Genomic DNA, 23,365 nt, shown 5'->3' with positions numbered 1-23,365 from the left:
TCCAGTGGTTAAGACTCTGCCTTCCAATGCAGGGGGTGTGGGTTTGATCCCTGGTCAGGGAGCTAAGATCCCACATGCCTTGGGGGCCAAAAAAAACACACAAAAAAACCCGAAACGAAAAATAGAAGCAATATTGTAACAAATTCAACAAAGACTTTAAACATGGTCCACATCAAAACAAAACAAAACAAAACAAAATACCTTAAAACTATTTTGGAGAGAAAAATCAAAAGAACAAATGACTGAGATAAGATAGATTTTTAATATTCATAAAATTCTAGCCACATTAGCCAGACTGCTAAAGCTTAAGGGGGATTTTTCTGTTTACCCACATCCAAGGAATTCCACCTAACCCATCCTTTCCCAGGACGTGGAATTCCCCCACACTGGCTGAAGCCCAGAGCTCTGGACTACTCTTTTCGCCTGATCTCCACAAGTCCTCCACACCTATTCATAAGTTCCCTCAATTTTTCCTCCTCTTCTCCACTTAATCTGAGTTCTGCGTGTGTAACTATTTCTTAACTTTGCTCTGGTTCTCTGACTCCCATCTGCCTACTGCCCTTGGCTCCACATCCATCTTTCACTGATTCTCCTCCCTTCTGACACACATTCACCCCTATCTGTGTCATTTAACATTACTGTCCAAAAATGATGACCACCACTTCACCTAAACAACCAAAATATTGGACCTTCCCCACTTAGACCTTGCTATGTACATAGAATTTACATAGTCGTAGTAATCTAGTGGGAAGCAGTGAGACATGGTTGGTCAGGATCTTTATGTTCCTGCATTCCAATTCCAGCTCCAATACTAACAAATTACCTAACACTGTAGAGCTGCAGCTTTTTAAAAATCTGAACAATAAAGAACAATCCTTCTTCACAGGTGGTAAACTGTCAATTAGAAGACAAGGAGAGGACTCAGGTGGCCCTTATTCAAGTATATCCTAGAACAATGCTAACTATGAGATAGGAGGGCATATTTTAAGACATAGCAATATAGAGTACAAGAAAGAGTTCTGAGAAATATTTAAGAAGACTTGGTAACTAATAAAATGTATAGAATGGTGAAGAAGAGATCTAAGATATCTGCTAAGTTTCTGACTTGATTTAAAACAGTTGAAAGAAACAAATTTCAGTCGCCTACAGCTTATGGGATGCAAGACCAGGGTGTTCTTTCCAACTCTAGGATTATACATACAGGCTTTAAGACCTACTCAAGGTTAGACTATAACGAAGGGAATGTTCACCTTCAGCACACAAATCCAGCCCACAAACTGCAAACACTAAGCAGTACACTACCAGAACCACAGTGGGGAGCAGAGACAGGAAGACCCTGGAAATGGGCGACTAAGGAACCCATAGCCTGGAGGTAGGTACACTAACTTTTCATAGCTCCCAACAAAGTTTTTCCTCTCTCTAAAAGAACGGCTGAAATAAACAAATGGGACCTAATGAAACTTAAAACCTTTGCACAGCAAAGGAAACCATAAACAAGATGAAAAGACAACCCTCAGAATGGGAGAAAATATTTGCAAATGAAGCAACTGACAAAGGATTGATCTCCAAAATATACAAGCAGCACATATGGCTCAATAACAAAAAAACAAACAACCCAATCAAAAAATGGGTGGAAGACCTAAATAGACATCTCTCCAAAGAAGACATACAGATGGCCAACAAACACATGAAAAGATGCTCAACATCACTAATTATTAAGACAAATGCAAATCAAAACTATGATGAGGTATCACCTCACACCTGTCAGAATGGCCATCATCAAAAAATCTACAAACAATAAATGCTGGAGAGGGTGTGGAGAAAAGGGAACCGTCATACACTGCTGGTGGGAATGTAAATTGATACAGCCACTATGGAAAACAGTATGGAGGTTCCTTAAAAAACTAAAAATAGAACTACCATATGACCCAACAATCCCACTACTGGGCACATACCCAGAGAAAACCATAATTCAAAAAAACACATGCACCCCAATGTTCATAGCAGCCCTGTTTACAACAGCCAGGACCTGGAAGCAACCTAAATGTCCATCAACAGAGGAATGGATAAAGAAGATGTGGTACATATACCATGTAATATTACTCAGCCATAAAATGGAATGAAATTGGGTCATTTGTAGAGACGTGGATGGACCTAGAGAGTGTCATACAGAGTGAAGTCAGTCAGAAAGAGAAAAGCAAATATCATATAATAATGCATATATGTGGAATCTAGAAAAATGGTATAGATGATCTTATTTGCAAAGCAGAAATAGAGACACAGACGCAGAGAACAAATGCACGGATACCAAGGGGGAAAGGGGTGGGGTGGGAGGAACTGGGAGACTGGGATTGACACATATACATTATTGATACTATGTATAAAATAGACAACTGATGGGAACATACTGTATAGCACATGGAACTCTACCTAATGCACTGTGGTAACCTAAAAGGGAAGGAAGTCCAAAAGGGAGGGGTTATCTCTATGTGTATGGCTGATTCATTCTGTTGTGCAGTGGAGGCTAACACAACATTGTAAAGCAATGTAAAGCATTGTAAAGCAACCAACGAAAATTAATTAAAAACAAAATAAAATAAAGGAAGGGCTGAGGACCATGGCTAAATTTCAAAGGTGTGTGAGTCAGCTATCTGGCTGGCTAATAAGCTGAAAAGAAAAGTAGGCACGGTATGGGCGAAAGAAGCGAAAATCTCAAACTTTAGCAACTAGACAGACAGACAAAAGTCTCAAGAGCAATGACAACACGGAGGTGAAACTCTGACTGATCTAGCCATTTATTTGTACGTAAGGAGCATCTTCATATTAATATTTTAAGAACTGTATGTGCTAAATACTGGTCAAACATTAAAATGTGACAATTAAAAAAAGTAAATTAGATATTATGTGTACAGTGTCTAGTTCAATGCCTAATATAAAATCAGCACTTAATACATGATGATTCTCTTCTCCTCTCTATATAAAAGATGTGTTGGTTTTTAAAATGATTCCCGATGCAACTGTCTACATATCTGAATTGCTGATAAAGAGTTTAAAATCATCTAACAAACCAATCTAATAATCATTTACTTACCCATTCAGCTATTATTAAAAAAAATTTTTCTAAGCATAACTTTTTCCCCTTCTGGACTTTTTTCCTCAGATTACATTCCCAGGAGTGGAATTACTATATCAAAGCATATTTATTGTAACTGTTTGTATATATATTGTCAGGATGGTCTCTCAAAAAAATGTAAACCCATTTATTCAGCCAACTGCAGTATTAAGAGAGTACTCATTTCTCTTTCCTAGCTAGCATTATTTAAAGTTTATTTTTGCTAATTTGACAAGAATGGCTAATAATAGTTCATAATTTTTAATTTGTATTTCTTTAATTGCTAAAGAGACCAAGCTTGTTTATTCTCCCTCCCTCCAAATACTAGTTTTACAATTTGTTTTATCTTCAGTGAAGTTGTTCACGATACTTTAACCACTTGGGGTCGCTATTTCTTTACATTCGAAGGCTCTGCAACGAACCTGGCAAATCTCTTTGGTGGGTATGTAAGTTTTTCTACTTTTGTACAGGTTTGAAAATTCCATAACTTAAAATACAAACAGACACCTTACTAATTCTTGGAATTCCGAAATGGTCTAAAAAGGAGTGACAACATAATCCTTCCTCTCTACCTTCCTGTTCTGTCAACCCTCCCTTGCAGACATTGGTTTTAATTCTGTCTGTGTATCATAACACAGAGGAAAGAATAGTGACTTAAGAATCAAGAAAACTGCGTTGAAGACCCAACTGTCAGTGTACTTCTCTGAGCTTTGCTTTTTTCAATTATTTCAGTAAACCAAAATGAGTAAGATGGAAAAGCACTAAGTTACATGGAAAAAAAAATGAAACCAGAAACCCACAAAAGAATACTGCTTCTCAAAAAGCAAAAGGAGTCAGATGAGATAAAAAGTGCAGAGGAGATACAGAATTTGACCACCAAAAACTGCAGGATGATCAGACTTTATTTGCCTAATGGTGGGATACAGTACGAAATGAATAGCATCGTCTATGAAGTTTTCTTGCCCAGTATGTCTAAGCTGACCCTAATCAAGCAGTTAGATCTAACTTCCAGTTTACAAAAACACAAAGGATATAGAAACAAATTAAAGAATACCATGATAAAAATCAAATAAATCCAGAATGTGTGATATTCTACCAAAAAAATCAACTAGTCTTTTACAAAACAATCCATGTACTCAAAAAAGGTGCAATATACAAGTAACTACAACACAAAGTGGAATTAAATACATCTTTAGGTTATAAGGCGCTTTGAAAGTAAAACAGTAGATTACTTTTATTTTTAACTAGTACTGTAGTTTACGTATTTCAATTGGTGTCTTGATAAATGTATAAATTATACATTCCCATATTTAGATCAGTCTTAGGAAGAACAAAATTAAAAGACACGTGGCATCATATAATCTTATTTATCATTAACTGTAGTCTTGAAGAACTTCAAAAAATAATAAAATGCTATATTTAAAACATATTACCTTTGTCCTGGATTGAACTTGTTCTTTACAGATGAGGCATTTCTTGACTCGTGGAGAACACAAAGAACAGGTAGCAATATGTCCACATGGGCCAAAAAGAGTATCTCTCTTCATATCTGAGCACACCATACACTCTTCTAAGGTTTCAGAATCATTACTAATCATAGAAGGACTTCGAGAACCCACCTGACCACTAATAAAAGAAAATATTTCTAATTAAGCCTATGAGAATATTCATATTACAAATTCATTAATTTAAATGTTTTTTAAAACATCTAGAGCATCATTAGTATGGGTAAAAAACAACTTTAGTTATGTTAAAAATTAAGCTTTAACATCTATATATGAAACATTGTATACTATATTTTTCTACTTCTCTGCATTTTTACATACTTCTAGTACAATTCAAATTTCAATTCAACAAATCCTCACCCAATGGAAAAGAGTGAATCTTCTTCTAACAAAGAAATCAAAAACACTAGTTTAAAAAAATTAACATAAACAGTTTCCCTCAGAAACTGTTTTATCTATATAGGACCATTTGAGGAAGACACAGAATATAGGAATAAAACAAAAATCCTAACTAGAGCCCATGTTAGTTATGCTAACTACAGACAGAATGAAGCATTATCAGAGTCCACAACTGACAGGGCACTTTGGAAAATATGTCACTGCAGCTGCTGTTTTGACATTTCTTTTAAGTGTATCCTTAAGGAGCATAAAATTCTATTACAGAAAGACAGAACACGTCTATAAATATATATATACAAGATATAAAAATACATATGCACAACCAACTACAGGTACAGACAGAAAAGGGACACTCTGTTTCCACTACGATCTTCAGAAACTCATGAACACGTGGGCTCATGTGTACATATTCAAAGTGGTTTCCCCTTATATCCCAGTGTTTAAGTTATTGCTGCAGTAATTACAGTGCCTCTATCTATATATTTTAGATGCATTCTGCCTTGCTCTAATAAAATGCCCCTTAAGAATATATTTAAAGAAATGTATATACCTCTATATAAAATGGAATACTACTCAGCCATAAAGAAGAGTGAAACAATGCCATTTGCAGCAATATGGATGGACCTAGTGATTATCATACTAAGTGAAGAGAGTCAGACAAAGACAAATATCATACGATATCACTTATATGTGGAATCTAAACTATGATACAAATGAACTTATTTACAAAACAGACTCAGACATAGAAAACAAACTTATGGTTACCAAAGGGGAAAGAGGTTGGGGGGGGGATAAATTAGGAGTTTGGGATTAACAGATACAAACTACTATATATAAAATAAACAACAAGGTTCTACTGTATAGCACAGGGAACTATATTCAATATCCTGTAATAAACCATAATGGAAAAGAATATGAAAAAGGATATGTATATATATGTATAACTGAATCCCTTTGCTGTACACCAGAAATTAACACATTGTAAATCAACTATACTTCAATAAAAAATAAAACAGAATAGAATAAAAAAGAAATGTATATACCTCATTATATTAATTTCCCTATAACTGTGGAACCACATGATACTTTATGTACAGAATATTAGGTTTTATGATAATAATACAAACCTGACTTTTTCTTTATGACACTTTGCCAGTGCCTTGCAGAGACTTGGATCAGGACAGAGATCAAGTGGCGACTGACCCTTCTTATTTCGAATGCTAAGGTCAGCACCATTAGCAGCCAAGAAACAGGCAATAGATGCTGCACTCTTCTTCTCAGCTCCCTGGGTACCAAGTCCCATTATTAACTGAAATCAAATGAAAAAAGTCATTATTTTCTCTTTAGGAATCTGTTATCAATTCTTATCACCAAATATATATATATATGCAAGAATGTGTGTGTATGTGTATGTGGTGTGCACATGCTTGCGTATATATGTATGTATATATGAATATGTATGTGTGGTAAAAAACTTGTCTGGCAAGACTATATAGATGTGGTGGACACTTATGAGTTGCAGTCCTAGTATCCTTCCTCCACGACATCTATCCCCAATTTCCTCAGGTGTATAGTATGAGGACTGACCCATCTCCAGTTTTAGAGGTGAACCAAAGATGGCTCAAACCACTCAGAGACCCACCTCATCTATGTGATTAGTTCAGGGGTGACACATAACCTAAATCAGGTCAATTAAGGCCAATAAAACTCAAGAACAAGACTTCTGATTGAGATATTGAGGAGACAGTCTCCCTTTTCTACTCAATTTGTCTCTGGAACTGCTAGCAACCAACGTGAAACAAAAAGGGGAGAGACAACTGAGAAATGAACCAAGAACCAGGAATTAAGCCACAAAGTAGAGAATGAGACAGATCAGGTTCTACTGTCATCTGAGCTTCTGACTCACATATCTTGTCTGATAATAGTCATAATAATTATTAATATTTATGGAGCATCTACAATGGACTAAGAACTATTTTAAGCAGTTTCCATGAATTAACTCATTTAATCTTTACAACCTTATGGAGGTAGTTACTCACTTCCCCTCGTTTCAAAATGAGAAAACGAGGCACATAGGAGTTAGAGTATTTACCGATGGTCATACAGAAAGGCAGCAATTCTCAAACACTTTGGTCTCAGAACACTTTACATTCTTAAAAATGATTCTAAAATTCATATGGAAACGTGAAGGACTCAGAATAGTCAAACAACCTTGAAAAAGAAGAAGAGACTTATACCACTGACTTCAACATTTATTACAAAGCTACTGTAATCAAGCCAGTGGGTTGACATCACATAGATAAAGACACAGATCAATAGAAGAGAACTGATTTTAGATAAAGGCACAACAGGCAATTCAGTAGAAAAAAACAGTCTTTTCAAACAAATGGGGCTGGAATGACTGTATATCCACAAACAAACAAAAAACAAAAAAGAACTTTGACCCATACCTCATATTATGCATATAAAAATTAACTGAAAATGAATCACAGACCTAAATGTAACAGCTAAAACTTTATAAACTTTTAGTACAAAATAGAAGAAAACCTTAGTGACCTTGGATTTAGCTAAGATTTCTCAGGACACAAACAATAAAAGAAAAATTGGTCAATCAGACTTCATTAAAATTAAGAACCTCTGCTCTTCGAAAAATACTGTTAAAAGAATGAAAAGAGGGCTTCCCTGGTAGCGCACTGGTTGAGAGTCCACCTGCCAATGCAGGGGACACGGGTTCGTGCCCCAGTCCGGGAAGATCCCACATGCCGCAGAGCAGCTGGGCCCATGAGCCATGGCCGCTGAGCCTGCGCGTCTGGAGCCTGTGCTCCGCAACGGGAGAGGCCACAATGCAAAGTGAGAGGCCTGCGTACCGCAAAAAAAAGAATCCATGGAGCAACTAAGCCCGTGTGCCACAACTACTGAAGCCCACGCACCTAGAGCCCATGCTCTGCAACAAGAGAAGCCACCACAACAAGAAGCTCACACACCGCAATGAAGAGCAGCACCCGCTCGCTGCAACTAGAGAAAGCCCGTGTGCAGCAATGAAGACCCAACGCAGCCAAAAATAAATAAATAAAATTTTAAAAAAGAATGAAAACACAAGTTACAGACTGGGAGAAAGTATGTGCATGCCACGTATCTGATAAAGAACTTGTATTCAGTTTATAAAAAGAACCCTCAAAACTTAGTAGTAAGAAAACAGCTCAACAAAATAATGAAGAAGGTCTGAAGAGACACTTCATCAAATATACATGAGTGGTGAACAAGCAAATGAAAAGAGGTTCAATACCAGCAGTCATAAGGAAGTGTAAATTCAAACCACAAAAAGACACCACGATACTCCTGTTTGAATGGCTAAAGTTATAAAAGGAGAACCAAACAACTTTTAGTAAGAATGCAAAACAATACAGTTAGCATTGACTAGTATTTAGCTCATAAACTAAATTTGTACATTTGTAGCTCTGATGAAATATCTTATCAGGTGCAAGTTAAATCAGCCATAAATATAAGCCTCTGCATTAAAAGATGCTTCCACTGGCACTGAATTAAAGATTATCTTTACTCACGGTGTTTTTGGATGGCTCCCAGGCAGCATCGACCTTCCCCACATCTTGCATATCTTGAAGCTGACGTAGCTGAGACAAAGTGTGATGCCTCAGAGCTTCATGCAAAGGAGTATCCCCATCCTTATCCTGAATATCTAATTTGGCACCTGCACGGACCAAAAGCTAGAAGAGAAAAACATCTCATTTTGCTAAAGTATTCCACCCACAAGAAGTTACAACATCTCTAAAGTAACAGTGTGAGAGCCCTGGACCTATCTGACGGGGCTGCCACGAAAGTTAATTATTCTTATGTATCTGCTTGCTAAACTACTCTATACCCACCCCTGTGACTCCTTACAAATAATGATGAACCTGGTTATTCAAATATACTGAATTAGAGAAAGCAGAAAGAAATAAGAACCAAAATGTTGCTCAATTAATCTACTCTAAGATCAAGATAACTGGGGGAAATTTAGGACATTTTTTTTCTCATTTTAATTTCAGATATGTGAGTTGGGATATTTTAAGTATTTCCAATAGGACCAAATCATAACGTTCAAAATTCTTCTATTATTTAAATAAGCAAGTTATTTATTTCCATTCTCTTTGGTTAATATTCTCCAAATGTATGGTTATAAGGGTTCTAAGTCCAAATATCAGAGAAATGAAGAATTTTTGACAAGAGGAATTTTAAATAATAATAAACGTGAAGTGTTTGCTAAACTGCAATCTCTTACATATAACGCATAATTAATATATCTCAATTAAATATATATATATATTTAGTTAGTTATTTTTGGCTGCGTTGGATCTTCGTTGCTGCATGCGGGCTTTCTCTAGTTTCAGTGAGTGGGGGTTACTCTTGGTTTCGGTGCACTGGCTTCTCATTGCAGTGGCTTCTCTTGTTGCGGAGCACAGGCTCTAGGCACACGGGCTTCAGTAGTTGTGGCTCGCGGGCTCTAGAGCGCAGGCTCAGTAGTTGTGGCGCACAGGCTTAGTTGCTCCGCGGCATGTGGGATCTTCCCGGACCAGGGCTCAAACCCGTGTCCCCTGCATTGGCAGGCGGATTCTTAACCACTGAGCCACCAGGGAAGCCCTCAATCGATATTTTAAGTGGTAAACATAAAACTCTGCTTACAGTGCTTTAACAAGTTCCCTAATCATTTCTGTAAATGCTATCAGAGTTTTAGAAAAATACCATACAAAGAAACCAATCTCAAGCACATGGTCCTACCTGTTTTGGCTAGTTACTGTTTTCTTTTGTTTTGCTTGCTTTGTTTCAAAAAGATTATATAATGTCTCTGCAGGACAGTTTCTCAAATTTGAACATGCATCACAATTACCTGGGGGCCTGTTAAACCACAGATTGCTAGTTCCCACCCTTGGAGGTTGATTTGGTTGGTCTGAGGTGGGGCCCAGGAATTTACTTTTCTACCAAAGTCTCAGGTGATGCTGATGCTGCTGCTTCAGCCTCCAAACTTTAAGAATCACTGCTCTACAAAAAAGTTGTAAACAGATAATCTTTCAAGTATTTTGACTGGAATCACCAGATTAGTAAAATAAAAATATACATGTCAGCTTTTTTGGAATCTGTTCTGCAAATGTGTAGCCGAAGCCTTTAATTACAGTTCACTCTCAATTATAAAAATTAAAAGGGAGTATACTTTTTAAAAAAACAAATTTGTAAGTTACTCTGAAATCCTCTGGTTTAATATTCTGGGAATTTACAAATCTGGCAACAAAATTATAAAGACTTTGAATATCAGAATCTTAAGATTTTCCTTATTACAAATTAAAACTCTTTACCCAACTGATGTAAAATAATAGCCTAAAATCATAATTTTTACCTCTAGCTATGCCTTTTGAGAAATCGAACAAAGTATGATTTAATAAGCAAAGATTCACTTTAGTAGACACGTTACCCTCACAATCTGGGTGTGCTGCCGCTCAACAGCAAGGTGTAGGGCAGTCTGCTGGTTCACATTCTGGATATCCAGGTTTGCGTTACCCTGAAGAACAAGGCATACACAGTTAAATGTGACAAGAGGGAAGCATACTAAACTAACTCTTTGCGAAGAATCAGTACACTGGACACTACTGACCACACCCCCTTCTCATACGGTAACATAGGAAGAAGTGGACAGGGCAGCAAACTTACTGAAGTATAACAGCAAGTTTAAAATAATAATTATTATTATGGTGATTCCATCTAAGAACAGTTAAAGGACAAAGTACAGTACAAACACAGCTCCTTTTTAATCTCCATTATAGAGCAATGGACATAATCAGCTCGTTTTAACTGTAATATTTCCTGAAAGTATATTAATGAGTCTTCACATTGGATCTAGATTTCTTTTAATGACCTAATAAGGTCAGTTCCTCTTGCTGCAAAATTGAGCTCTTCCTCATTCAGTGAAAAGGAACTCTGCTGGAGGGTGAGAAGAAGATAACGCTTAATTAGTACATACAAACACTTATTGAAGGAAGAGCAGAAAGTCCCACCAGGGCCCTGAGATAGACAAAGGACCATGAGAACAGCTGATGCCAAGCACAGAGGAAAGGGACGGAGAAGCAAAAGCAATGAACATAGTGTCAGTGGACCTAGGTTCAAGTGTTGTCAGCTATGAGCTTTGTGAGTTTAAGCACTGTATCATTTCATGCCTATTTCCCTCAGCTCCAAAATGGTAAGGGCACAACCTATTCCAGGGGTCAACGTGAGGATTAAGAAAAATAACATGTCAAAATGCCTAGCACCATGTCTGGCATGATAAAGAATAATGATAAATTTTTAAAAAAATACTAAAATTAAGTAGAGGGCTACAGAGTCAAAAAACAAAACAAAACAAAACAAAAACGTATCATTCCATTTGTGTCTTAGAACCATTCATGCCCTATGATCACAACTCTGACACCCCTACCTGTGCACCTGCTTGGTGCATCAGGTAGAGCTGAAACTCCCTTATGGGAGTTTGGTTGGTCTGAACATGCTATGACATGTTCGGGAAGGTGGGAGTTTCTGGATTGTTTTTACTATTTATGTTTCTTTGAGTGCAATCATTAGGCTCCTGATCTCAGCGTGCTTTCCTTTTTTTTTTTTTTTGGCCATGCCGCGTGGCTTATGGGATCTTACTTCCCCAACCAGCAACCGACCAGCAATGGCCCATGGCAGTGAAAGCACTGAGTCCTAACCAATGGACCACCAGTGAATTCCCTCAGCTTGTTTTCTTATCATGTCTGATCTCATATAAATGCAGAAAGTGAGGGATCTCCTTTTTAAGTTTCCTGAACTTTTTTCCATCATTTAGATTTTCCAAAGTAGTATTCATTGTATGGATATACCATAATTTGTTTATTCAGACACTAGGTGATGAACATTTGGTTTGCTTTCAGTTTAGGGCTATCACAAATAATGCTGCTACAAGTAGTTAGTAGGAGTATTTCGTGGAAATGTGCCCTCAGTTCTCTTGGATACATATCTAGACGTGAGACTGCTGGGATGAATATATGTTTAACTTTATAAGAAACTGCTAAACTGTTTTTCAACATGGCTACCCTGAAAAACACCAGCAACATTTGTGAATTCTAACTGCTCCACATTCTAATCAACACTTGGTATTGTTGGCATTTTTAATTTTAGTCATTGTAGTTGGTGATTAGTAGTGCTGGTGTAATTTCTGTTTTACTAATGACCAATGGTAATTAAAGCAAGGTCACAAGATACATGGTAAATATATTTCAAAAATTGCAACTCTATATATTAGCAATACATAAGTTGAAATTGAAATTTTAAAATACAATTTACCAATAGGATCAAAAAATTACTTAATGATAAATCTAATATGCAAGAGCAATCAAACTCCCCCAAAGACTTTTAATAGAAACTAATAACCTGATTCTAAAATGTACTGGGAAATTCCAAAGATCTAGAACATTAAAGTAGTTCTGAGAAAGAAAAACAAAGTTAGAGGACTTACTCTAACTGATTTCAAGACTTACTATAAAGCAACAATAATCAAGACAGTGTGGTACTGGCTTAAGGTCAGTTGTTTGGATTTTGGATAAAAAGGAATTTATCATAATTAACAACATTTCTAAGAAAATTAATTTTAATAATAAAGGCTTACAATGGCAGGGGAAAGGTTTGTTTAACTTTTGAACTATTTTTTTTACCTAAACTTCTGTAGTTTATGGAATGTCTATCTTATGATCTATGACCTAATTACACATAATGTACTATCTACTAAATTTTTCTGTTTCATCTTCTTAACTAGACTGTAAGTTCCTTGAAGTCAGGGATCACAGATAATTCTTTGGTAACTTTAGTGCTTAGCTATGGCATATGCTTGACTGAAGCATTTAAAAATTTTGCTGAATATACCAAAATATCATAAAATTGCAATAAACAGGTTTCCCCCAAAATCCAATCTCATAAAAATGTAGAGCATCTTATTCCTGAGATGAATGAAATGACCAAGGTGAGCCTATGCTGCTATCCAAGGGGTCCAGCAGTAGTCATGAACTGCATCCCTAGATCCTAGCTGCAGCCTGGTGTTACCTGGTGGCAACTGCCCACACCAGCTTAGATATCAACATGATGGTTCTTGGTGCTAGAGCAGAGTGATACTTCCACAATAGTAGCAGTGATTCTGGAAAATCCCTTTTCATTGATGCCTATTTCGTTGGACCAATCCAGGAAGACTGTGCAGAGAGAATACTGGAGACTGAAGGATTCCCCACCACCACCACCCCCTTCTCCCCACACACACCACTAACTCCCTCCATTTAAGAACCAATGTTAGGGGAATTCCCTGGTGGTCCAGTGTTTAGGGGTCCATGCGAGTTCAATCCCTGCTTGGGGAACTAAGATTTTATATGCTGCGTGGCACAGCCAGGGAAAAAAAAACAAAAACAAAAACCAGTGTTAGGCGGAAGACTAAATTCATATTATATCTGAATTTGCATCATCATGGGATTTTGCTGTAAGATCCCATCATCATGGTATTTTACTTATTATCAATAAATAAGTAGTTGATGAAGTAAAAAATAAATAAATAGCAATGATCCAAAATTGTTAAAAATTACTGAACTGCTTTCCCTACCTGATGTACCAACAGTTCAGCCACTTCTACATGATTATTAAGGGCAGCCAGATGCAAGGCAGTATAACCATCATCTTTCTTCTCATCCACAATCCACGGTCTTGGTAATTTCGACAGTAAAACACGCATTGCACTGAAAGTCAAATATTTAATTAAATATTTTATTATTTTCTTTAGAAAAAATATTCAAAAGAAACTTTTAAAATAAAATGAATATACTCCTCTTTAAAGAAAATTATGCTCTTAGAGACAAATAGAAATTCAAAATTTCTAAATCGGGCTTCCCTGGTGGCGCAGTGGTTGAGAGTCTGCCTGCCGATGCAGGGGACACAGGTTCATGCCCTGGTCCGGGAAGATCCCGCATGCCGTGGAGCAGCTGGGCCCGTGAGCCATGGCCGCTGAGCCTGCACATCCGGAACCTGTGCTCCACAATGGGAGAGGCCAAAACAGTGAGAGGCCCGCGTACCGCAAAAAAAAAAAAAAAAAAAAAATTTCTAAATCTTAAATACACAGCCTTTTGATATTGTAAGAGGTAAACAAATTATTGCTGTTTGGAGAACAGAATCAAAACAGAATGGGAGTGTTACAAAAGGGAAACATTATGAGAGGAAAAAAACCAAAGGTAAAAGAAATATACCCTAATAAGGATACATGTTGGCTCTGTGGAATCTCTTAGGTTCAATTGGAATAGTATGTATTAACGAAGAGTTAATAAAGAACAACCAGATAACAACAGCTAAGAAGGAAAAATAGTGATAAGACAAATTTTACGTAGCTGGCAGATTATCATGAACTCTGCAGAATTAAAAATGTGATATATGTCATTTAGCAGTGCTAAATCCAATTGATATCAAAACACACAAAATGGTCACTATAATCTAATATTTAAAATTTAAGATATGGTAACAAAGTATCTCCAAAGCAAAAAAGACAAAGTTATGCTAAAGAGCACCAAAGATTAAACCATAAAAAATCAGGGGAACTAATTATCAAGAAATCATGCTTTGTAGAGAAAAAGCTAGCCTACCACTCAAAAATGAAAATAAAATCAGAAGCAACTTTCCTAAGCCTAACCAGTCTAACTTTTCTTAACATAGAGGTTCTGTGTGGAAAACTCATAACGTAATTTGGAAAAAATCTCCCTTAATACATCTTTTTTTTTTTAAGGAGTGAGACCTAAGATAACTGCTCCTGCAAAGAGTATTGGACTTGGCTCAGACAACACTGATATACGTATTAGATATTGAATCTTCCCTCACACCTAAAAAAGGCAGTAAACACAGAAAAGAAAAGCTTTTAAAATTGTGCCAATAGAGTATAAAAGGGCAAGAAATAACAGTTAAGATACATATCAGGATAGTTTTTTGTAAGGTGATACATATGGGAGAAAAATTTTTAATAGAGAAATGTTATAAACGTATGGAGAAACAGTCTGAAGATGCAGAATAAGAATGTGTGTAAATAAAACTGTAAGTCTCTAAAATAATGAGACTAAGGCCTAACATGAACCAGAACATGTTTCCTTAACAGCAGTGGTCTACGAATCCCCAACAGGAAATCCAAGACATCTGAGAACAAGCTTTGGAGGATCCAAGAATCTCCAAAACTGTACTCAAATCTGGAAGTTTATAGCTTTTATCATATTTTTAAACAGGTTTATGACCCAAGGTGTACTGAGAATCAAAACTTTAAGACAGCCTTTGATGTTGTTACTGAAGTTACAATCACTGTTTACAGGTAACAAGACTTCTTTAGAAATCTATGAAACATTTTCTCCCGGAAAATACACATAAAAATCTTTACATACAATCTTGAGGGAGTCCAAAACCCCTAAGGTTCCATCCATGGACCTCATACAAAGCTAAAGATTCCTGCTTTAGCTCATTTTCAGTAATTATAAGGATTCTATACCTCCTCATTCAGTGGATTAAAATAGAATACTAGAAATTATGTAGATTTTGACTCAAATTCTTAATGGGGAAAAGTACTGGTACAACAATATACTACTGAGTGTTTGGATTTAGCATAATCATGATGCTAATGCCATACATTATCTGTTACCTTACACACTTGACCATGTGAGAAATAGAATTTAGCTTTATAATTCTTTTGGAGAGTTTTGAATATTCAAGTATTAAATCATGTGAAAAAAGTTTTAATAAAGACAAAATATAATCATTAAAAATAATAAGATAGGGGGCTTCCCTGGTGGCGCAGTGGTTGCGAGTCCACCTGCCGATGCAGGGGTCACGGGTTTGTGCCCCGGTCTGGGAAGATCCCACATGCCGCGGAGTGGCTGGGCCCATGAGCCATGGCCGCTGAGCCTGCGCGTCCGGAGCCTGTGCTCCGCAACGAGAGAGGCCACAACAGTGAGAGGCCCGCATACCGCAAAAAAGTAATAATAATAATAATAATAAGATAGGACCCAGATTTGAAATTTGTTCTCCTGTCTTCTCCTTGGATGCCATGTGAATAAGGCCTGTCTTCACTGCAAACCTCAGATATCTTAGCATTTTGGCTTGCTATGTTTCTGACAAAGGGAACCCGGCTCGGATAAATTGCCCAGCAAAGAAAAATCCAAAACGCCAGTAAGATTTTCACCACAGTTGTCTATGCCATGTGGCTGAGAGGGTCTTGGTGCTCCGACCGGGTGTCAGGACTGAGCCTCTGAGGTGGAAGAGCTGAGTTCGGAACACTGGACCAACAGAGACCTCCTGGCCCCACGTAATATCAACCAGCGAGAGTTCTCCCAGAGATCTCTGTCTCAACACTAAGACCCAGATCCACTTGACAACCAGCCAGCTCCAGTGCTGGACACCCCATGCCAAACTGGCAAGATAGGAACACAGCTCCACCCAATAGCAGAGAGGCTGCCTAAAATCATACTAAGTTCACAGACACCGCAAAACATACCACTGTATGCAGTCCTGCCCATCAGAAAGACAAGATCCAGCCTCATCCACCAGAACACAGGCACCAGTCCTCTCCACCAGGAAGCCTACACAAGCCACTGAATCAACCTTACCCACTGGGGGCAGACACCAAAAAACAAAGGGAACTCCAAACCTGCAGCTAGCGAAAGGAGACCCCAAACACAGTAAGTTAAGCACAATGGGAAGACAGAGAAACACACAGCAGATGAAGGAGCAAGGTAAAAACCCACCAGACCAAACAAATGAAGAGGAAACAGGCAGTCAACCTGAAAAAGAATTCAGAGTAATGATAATAAATGATCCAAAATCTTGGAAATAGAATGGAGAAAATACAAGAAACATGTAACAAGGACCTAGAAGAACTAAAGAGCAAACAAACAATGATGACCAACACAATAAATGAAATTTAAAATTCTCTAGAAGGAATCAATAGCAGAATAACTGAGGCAGAAGAACGGATAAGTGACCTGGAAGGTAAAACAGTGGAAATAACTACCACAGAGCAGAATAAAGAAAAAAGAATGAAAAGAATTGAGGACAGTTTCAGAGAACTCTGGGATAACAATAAATGGACCAACATTCAAATTATATGGATCACAGAAGAAGAAGAGAAAAAGGGACTGAGAAAATATTTGATGAGATTATAGTTGAAAACTTCCCTAATATGGGAAAGGAAATAGTCAATCAAGTCCAGGAAGCACAGAGAGTCCCATACAGGATAAATCCAAGGAGAAACACGCCAAGACACATATTAATCAAACTATCAAAAATTAAATACAAAGAAAAAATATTAAAAGCAGCAAGGGAAAAGCAACAAATAACATACAAGGGAATCCCCATAAGGTTAACAGCTGATCTTTCAGCAGAAACTCTGCAAGCCAGAAGGAAGTGGCAGGACATATTTAAAGTGATGAAAGGGAAAAACCTATAACCAAGATTACTCTACCTAGCAAGGATCTCATTCAGATTTGATGGAGAAATTAAAACCTTTACAGACAAGCAAAGCTAAGAGAATTCAGCACCACCAGACCAACTTTACAACAAATGCTGAAGGAACTGCTCTTGGCAAGAAACACAAGAGAAGGAAAAGACCTACAATAACAAACCCAAAACAACTACAAAAATGGTAATAGGAACATACATATCGATAACTACCTTAAATGTAAATGGATTAAATGCTCTAACTATAAAAGACACAGACAGGCTGAATGGATACAAAAACAAGACCCGTATATATGCTGTTTACAAGAGACTCACTTCAGACCTAGAGACACATACAGACTGAAAGTGAGGGGATGGAAAAAGATATTCCATACAAATGAAAATCAAAAGAAAGCTGGAGTAGCAATTCTCATATCAGGCAAAACAGACTTTAAAATAAAGACTATTACAAGAGACAAAGAAGGACATGGCATAATGATCAGGGGATCAATCCAAGAAGAAGATATAACAATTGTAAATATTTATCCACAAAACACAGGAGCACCTCAATACATAAGGCAAATGCTAACAGCCATAAAAGGGGAAATCGACAGTAACACAATCATAGTAGGGGACTTTAACAACCCACTTTCATCAATGGACAGATCAACCAAAAGGAAAATAAATAAAGAAACACAAGCTTTAAATGATACATTAAACAAGATGGACTTAACTGATATTTATAGGACACTCCATCCAAAAACAACAGAATACAGTTTCTTCTCAAGTGCTCATGGAACATTCTCCAGGATAGATCATATCTTGGGTCACAAATCAAGCCTTGATAAATTTAAGAAAACTGAAATTGTATCAAGTATCTTTTCCTACCACAGTGCTATGAGACTAGGTATCAATTACAGGGGGAAAAAAACCATAAAAAATACAAACACATGGAAGCTAAACAATACCGTACTAAATAACCAAGAGATCACGGAAGAAATCAAACGGGAAATCAAAAAATACCTAGAAACAGATGACAATGAGAACACAATGGCCCAAAACCTATGGGATGCAGCAAAACCAGTTCTAAAAGGGAAGTTTATAGCAATACAATACTACCTCAAGAAACAAGAAACATCTCAAATAAATAACCTAACCTTACACCTAAAGCAATTAGACAAAGAAGAACAACAAAACCCCAAAGTTAGCAGAAGGAAAGAAATCATAAAGATCAGATCAGAAATAAATGAAAAAGAAATGAAGGAAACGATAGCAAAGATCAATAGAACTAAAACCTGGTTCTCTGAGAAGATAAACAAAATTGATGAACCATTAGCCAGACTCATCAAGAAAACAAGGGAGAAGACTCAAATTAATAGAATTAGAAATGAAAAAGGAGAAGTAACAACTGACAATGCAGAAATACAAAGGATCATGAGACATTACTACAAGCAACTATATGCCAATAAATTGGACAACCTGGAAGAAATGGACAAACTCTTAGAAAAGCACAACCTTCCGAGACTGAACCAGGAAGAAACAGAAAATATAAACAGACCAATCACAAGCACTGAAATTGAGACTGTGATTAAAATCTTCCAACAAACAAAAGCCCAGGACCAGATGGCTTCACAGGCGAATTCTATCAAACATTTAGAGAAGAGCTAACACTTATCCTTCTCAAACTCTTCCAAAATATAGCAGAGGGAGGAATGCTCCCAAACTCATTCTACGAGGCCACCATCACCCTGATACCAAAACCAGACAAAGATGCCACAAAAAAAGAAAACTACAGGCCAATATCACTGATGAACATAGATGCAAAAATCCTCAACAAACTACTAGCAAACAGAATCCAACAGCACATTAAAAGGATCATACACCATGATCAAGTGAGGTTTATCCCAGGAATGCAAAGATTCTTCAATACATGCAAATTAATCAATGTGATACACCATATTAACAAACTGAAGGATAAAAACCATGTGATCATCTCAACAGATGCAGAAAAAGCTTTCAACAAAATTCAAAACTCATTTATTATAAAAACTCTCCAGAAAGCAGGCATAGAGGGAACTTACCTCAACATAATAAAGGCCATATATGTCAAACACACAGCCAACATTGTTCTCAATGGTGAAAAACTGAAACCATTTCCACCAAGATCAGGAACAAGACAAGGTTGCCCACTCTCACCATTATTATTCAACACAGTTTTGGAAGTTTTAGCCACAGCAATCAGAGACAAAAAAGAAATAAAAGGAATCCAAATTGAAAAAGAAGTAAAACTGTCACTGTTTGCAGATGACATGATACTATACACACAGAATCCTAAAGATGCTACCAGAAAACTACTAGAGCTAATCAATGAATTTGGTGAAGTAGCAGGATACAAAATTAATGCACAGAAATCTATTGCATTCCTGTACACTAATGACAAAAAATCTGAAAGAGCAATTAAGGAAACACTCCCATTTACCACTGCAACAAAAAGAATAAAATACCTAGGAATAAACTTACCTAAGGAGGTAAAAGACCTGTATTCAGAAAACTATAAGACACTGATGAAACAAATTAAAGATGATACCAACAGATGGAGAGATATACCATGTTCCTGACTGGAAGAATCAACATTGTGAAAATGACTATACTACCCAAAGCAATCTACAGATTCAATGCAATCCCTATCAAACTACCAATGGCATTTTTCACAGAACTAGAACAAAAAATTTCACAATCTGTATGAAAACACAGAAGACCCCGAATAGCCAAAGCAATCTTGAGAAAGAAAAACGGAGCTGGAGAAATCAGGCTCCCTTGACTTCAGACTATACTACAAAGCACAGTAATCAAGACAGTGTGGTACTGGCACAAAAACAGAAATATAGATCAATGGAACAGGATAGAAAGCCCAGAGATAAACCCCCACACATATGGTCATCTTATCTTTGATAAAGGAGGCAAGAATATACAGTGGAGAAAAGACAGCCTCTTCAATAAGTGGTGCTGGGAAAACTGGACAGCTACATGTAAAAGAATGAAATTAGAACATTCCCTAACACCATACACAAAAATAAACTCAAAATGGATTAAAGATCTAAATGTAAGGCCAGACACTGTAAAACTCTTAGAGGATAATATAGGCAGAACACTATGACATAAGTCACAGCAAGATCCTTTTTGACCCTCCCCTAGAGAAATGGAAATAAAAACAAAAGTAAACATATGGGACCTAATGAAACTTCAAAGCTTTTGCACAGCAAAGGAAACCATAAACAGAATGAAAAGACAATCCTCAGAATGGGAGAAAATATTTGCAAATGAAGCAACTGACAAAGGATTAATCTCCAAAACATACAAGCAGCTCATGCAGCTCAGTATCAAAAAACCAAACAGGGCTTCCCTGGTGGCGCAGTGGTTGAGAGTCCGCCTGCCGATGCAGGGGACACTGGTTCGTGCCCCAGTCCGGGAAGATCCCACATGCCGTGGAGCAGCTAGGCCCGTGAGCCATGGCCACTGGGCCTGCGTGTCCGGAGCCTGTGCTCCGCAACGGGGGAGGCCACAACAGTGAGAGGCCCGTGTACCGCAAAACAAACAAACAAAAAAAAAAAAACCAAACAACCGAATCCAAAAATGGGCAGAAGACCTAAATAGACATTTCTCCAAAGAAGATATACAGATGGCCAACAAACACATGAAAAGATGCTCAACATCACTAATCATTAGATAAATGCAAATCAAAACTACAATGAAGTATCACCTCACACAAGTCAGAATGGCCATCATCAAAAAATCTACAAATAATAAATGCTGGAGAGGGTGTGGAGAAAAGGGAACCCTCTTGCACTGTTGGTGGCAATGTAAACTGACACAGCCACTATGGAGAACAGTATGGAGGTTCCTGAAAAACTAAAAATAGAATTACCATACGACCCAGCAATCCCACTACTGGGCATATACCCTGAGAAAACCATAATTCAGAAAGTGTCATGTAGCACAATGTTCACTGCAGCTCTATTTACAATAGCCAGGATATGGAATTAACCTAAGTGTCCATCGAAAGATGAATGGATAAAGAAGATGTGGCACATATATACAATGGAATATTACTCTGCCATAAAAAGAAACGAAATTGAGTTATCTGTAGTGAGGTGGATTGACCTACAGTCTGTCATACAGAGTGAAGTTAAGTCAGAAAGAGAAAAACAAATACCGTATGCTAACAGATATATATGGAATCTAAAATTTAAAAAAAAATGGTTCTGAGGAACCTAGGGGCAGGACAGGAATAAAGACGCAGACATAGAGAATGGACTTGAGGACACAGGAAGGCGGAAGGGTAAGCTGAGATGAAATGAGAGAGTGGCACTGACATATATACACTACCAAATGTAAAACAGATAGCTAGTGAGAAGTAGCCGCATAGCACAGGGAGATCAGCTCGGTGCTTTGTGACTACCTAGAGGGATAGGATAGGGAGGGTAGGAGGGAGATGCAAGAGGGAGGGGATATGGGGATATATGCATACGTATAGCTGATTCACTTTGTTATACAGCAGTAACTAACAGAACAATGTAAAGCAATTATACTCCAATAAAGATGTTAAAAAAAATAAGATAAACACATTTTAAAAATTATTTTATTTATTTTTGGCTCTGTCAGTTCTTAGTTGTGGCACGCTGGCTCTTCGTCGAGGCATGTGGGATCTTCCATTGTGATGCGTGGGCGTCCCTCTAGTTGTGGCGTGTGGGTTTTCTCTTCTCTAGTTGTGGCGCGTGGGTTTTTCTCTCTCTAGTTGTGGCCCATGGGTTTTTCTCTCTCTAGTTGTGGCAGGCAGGCTCTGTAGTTGTGGCACGTGGGCTCCAGAGCATGTGGGCTCTGTAGTTTGCGGCACGCGGGCTCTCTCACTGAGGCGCGTGAGCTCAGTAGTTGTGGCATGCGGGCTTAGTTGCCCTGTGGCATGTGGGATCTTAGTTCCCCGACCGGGGATCAAACCCATGTCCCCTGCATTGTAAAGTGGATTCTTTACCATTGGATCACCAGGGAAGTCCCAAACACATGTTATTGATACAAAGAAAAATGGTACTATAACTGTGTTGAGAGAAATGGTGGTAATAGAGGATATTAATAGCTTTCACTTACTCGTTCTTCCTTCTTGCATTCATTAAGTCAAGGTAGAAAACCTGTGGTCCCTCAGAAAAAAAGAGCCAATGGTTCAGAAAGTTACTAAGGCATTTAAAAAGAAATAGAGGGAATTCCCTGGCAGTCCAGTAGTTAGGACTTGGCACTTTCACTGCCGGGGCCCAGGTTCGATACCTGGTCAGGGAACTAAGATCCCACAAGCTGCACAGCACAGCCAAAAAAAATTAAATAAAAATAAACAAAAATAAAAATAAATAGGTATGTATGTATTCTTGAAAGCCCATTGCCTCCCTGCACTCTTATTACTTTGTGTCTTTTTGCTTTTTCCTCTCTTAGTACAGTATATATAACTGAACTGTCAGAACAAGGGAAAGGCAGTACTAGGCTACTGTTGGCAGTGACAAAAACAACCCTAGTCCCTTCTAGATCACATTCTACAAAGTATATCAAATCCTAATATTAAAATGCAAAATTCAACATTTTCAAGGAGCAACTTTTTATTTCAGAATAAATCTATTCTGTTAATTAGTCTCACTGACATAAATGTTGTATATTACACTATAGAATAACCATATTAAAATATTTTTTCCTCACAATCCTGAAACATTAAGAAATATATCATTAAAAATAAAAATTGAAAGAAATTTGAATTAATCCAAATGCTTTATTTTAAACTGATTAAATTATTATAATATTAGCAATATATTTTAAA

General features: G+C 37.4%; 1 protein-coding gene across 1 annotated transcript in view; it reads right to left on the bottom strand.

The window, feature by feature from the left end:
- The window catches only part of MIB1 (MIB E3 ubiquitin protein ligase 1), a gene marked incomplete at both ends in the record, with an annotated part of 111,090 nt that overhangs the window by 8,636 nt on the left and 79,089 nt on the right, over nt 1–23,365 (bottom strand). The window contains 5 exons of the mRNA XM_079717014.1: nt 4,546–4,738; nt 6,144–6,325; nt 8,580–8,741; nt 10,481–10,567; nt 13,658–13,790. Coding sequence (XP_079573140.1) covers nt 4,546–4,738; nt 6,144–6,325; nt 8,580–8,741; nt 10,481–10,567; nt 13,658–13,790 — 757 coding nt within the window. The remainder of the gene's footprint in view (nt 1–4,545; nt 4,739–6,143; nt 6,326–8,579; nt 8,742–10,480; nt 10,568–13,657; nt 13,791–23,365) is intronic.

This window comes from Hyperoodon ampullatus (assembly GCF_949752795.1).
Source record: "Hyperoodon ampullatus genome assembly, chromosome: 13".
In the NCBI taxonomy this organism is placed as follows: Eukaryota; Metazoa; Chordata; class Mammalia; order Artiodactyla; family Ziphiidae; genus Hyperoodon; species Hyperoodon ampullatus.
Note: the sequence above shows the minus strand (reverse complement) of the source record. Positions and strands in the feature narration are given on the sequence as shown.